This window comes from Etheostoma spectabile, chromosome 18, assembly GCF_008692095.1.
Source record: "Etheostoma spectabile isolate EspeVRDwgs_2016 chromosome 18, UIUC_Espe_1.0, whole genome shotgun sequence".
NCBI classification, from domain to species: Eukaryota; Metazoa; Chordata; class Actinopteri; order Perciformes; family Percidae; genus Etheostoma; species Etheostoma spectabile.
Genome location: NC_045750.1, coordinates 1326891 through 1328833, shown reverse-complemented (window position 1 = coordinate 1328833; position 1943 = coordinate 1326891). Strand labels below are relative to the sequence as shown.

At 40.8% G+C, this 1943-nt stretch overlaps 1 protein-coding gene across 1 annotated transcript in view; it reads right to left on the bottom strand.

Moving 5' to 3' along the window:
• man1a1 (mannosidase, alpha, class 1A, member 1) overlaps window positions 1–1943 on the bottom strand; it is a 190749-nt gene that overhangs the window by 18198 nt on the left and 170608 nt on the right. The window contains exon 8 of the mRNA XM_032543047.1: window positions 975–1090. Within this exon, the coding sequence (XP_032398938.1) occupies window positions 975–1090 (116 nt within the window). The remainder of the gene's footprint in view (window positions 1–974; window positions 1091–1943) is intronic.

Sequence of the window (1943 nt, the reverse complement as noted above, 5' to 3'; positions counted from 1 at the left end):
AACGGGTCAATTTGACCCGAGGACGACACGAGGTTTAAAAGCATATTTAGGACGGAAGCACCACTTTTAATATTTAGAGTATTTTAGTTTTTTTTTGGTCAAATGGCCTTTTGAATGGGAGTGCTAAGGGCGCTACTATGATAGCATCAAAATCCCTATTTCTAAATCCCTAAGAAGACTCGACACAACACACATGAACCCGAGCACTGAGAACATTGTGTACACAGAGTTTACTAAAGAGAAAGGTTGAACAACTTAAAAACTAAAATTACGTTAGTTCAGACTTAGTTAGAAATTCTGGATGATCTGTTATGAGAATTTATTCTCAGATTTTGCCCGTAGTGGTCAAGTAAAGTCGAGGATGCAACTAGCATTTATGTTCTTAATTATTTTACATTACGTACATTACAACTTCCTAAAGCCCAGTGACGTCAAAAGTCTAATTTAGTCTGAAAAACTGTTTAAAAAAACCCCAAAATTCAGTTAGCGTTCACACAAAAGAGAAAAAAGTGTAAAAAAACAATGAACCAATTATCAAAATAGATTATTTTTTGATCGATTGACTACTGTGGAACTCACTGCCTCTAGATGTTAGATTGGTAGGCTCCGTCTTCATTTAAAATTAAAAGTAAATTAATCTATTTAATCTATCTATCTATTTATATATATATATTTTTTTTTTATCCCTGGTGTTTATTTTATTGACTTATTTTTTTTGTGTCTGTGTTGTTTAATTTTTCTAAGTGAAGCCCTTTGGCCTGCACGTTTGTGTGTACACACACACACACACACACACACACACACACACACACACACACACACACCCACGATATATATGAATGAAGTTGAGTGTCTGAAACTAAGAATAATTACACCTCGTGAACCAAAGTCAACCCTGATTGAGATGTCTGGTGTGTATGTGTTGTCAGCAGTGATTGTGTGTGTGTGTGTGTGTGTGTGTGTGTGTGTTGTACCTGCAGGGCATCATAATACATCCTCTTGCCCTCCTCATCAGTCTTGTCAGACATCAGCCAGGCCTTGAGTAGGTACTCATAGAAACTGTCTCCAAGGCCACCCACGGACACGTGATCTGCAACACACAGAAGAACATACATAGATGATTAAACACACACACACAAACACCTCCTACATGTATGCTGCTTTAGATTACATCCACGGACCATCCATAGCTCATCCTCACATGACACAGGGCGAGATATATGTGTGTGTGTAATAATAATAAAGAGAACACACCTACAGTCTGTGATATACTACAGTATTATATGTGTGTGTGTGTGTGTGTGTGTGTGTGTGTGAGAACAGGGTGTTATCGTAGGTGAGCTTCAGCCAGCCGAGCGGTGTGAAGGCTCATCCATATGCATGTGTCATTAACAGCGTCCGGCCCTGTTTGTGGAGCGCAGAGATTAAATGTCAGCTGTGATCATCTTGAAGCGAGAAGAAGGGAGGCAGGTGGTGGAGACGGGTCTGGAGCCGATGGGAGAACCTGCCGTCCTGCGAGTTCATAATCAAAACCAGCAGCAAGAGCACCGAGAGAGACCAAACGCTTAAAATAGATCCGTCACAAAAAGAGATGACAGATTCATGTGTAAACATATTTCTGATGCATAGTTTGAAGCAGAGAGAGAGAGGAAGGGGGGGGGGGAACTATGACTCAGCAGGCCTGATCCACACATGGTCACATAACAGCTGTTTGGATTAAACTAAAAAATAAAAAAACTGAAACATGACTCGGTTTTCTGTGTATGTACCCGGGCTGCAGTACTCGAGTCCAGTCTTGGACTCAAGACCGTTTTTCTATGGTCTCGGACTTGTCCCGGACTCGCTAGTATTTGGACTTGTCTTGGTCTCGGCCACTGGGTGTGCTCAATATGGCTTTTGGTCTGGACCGAGTCCAGGTGTCTTTATTATGTTGATAATAATAT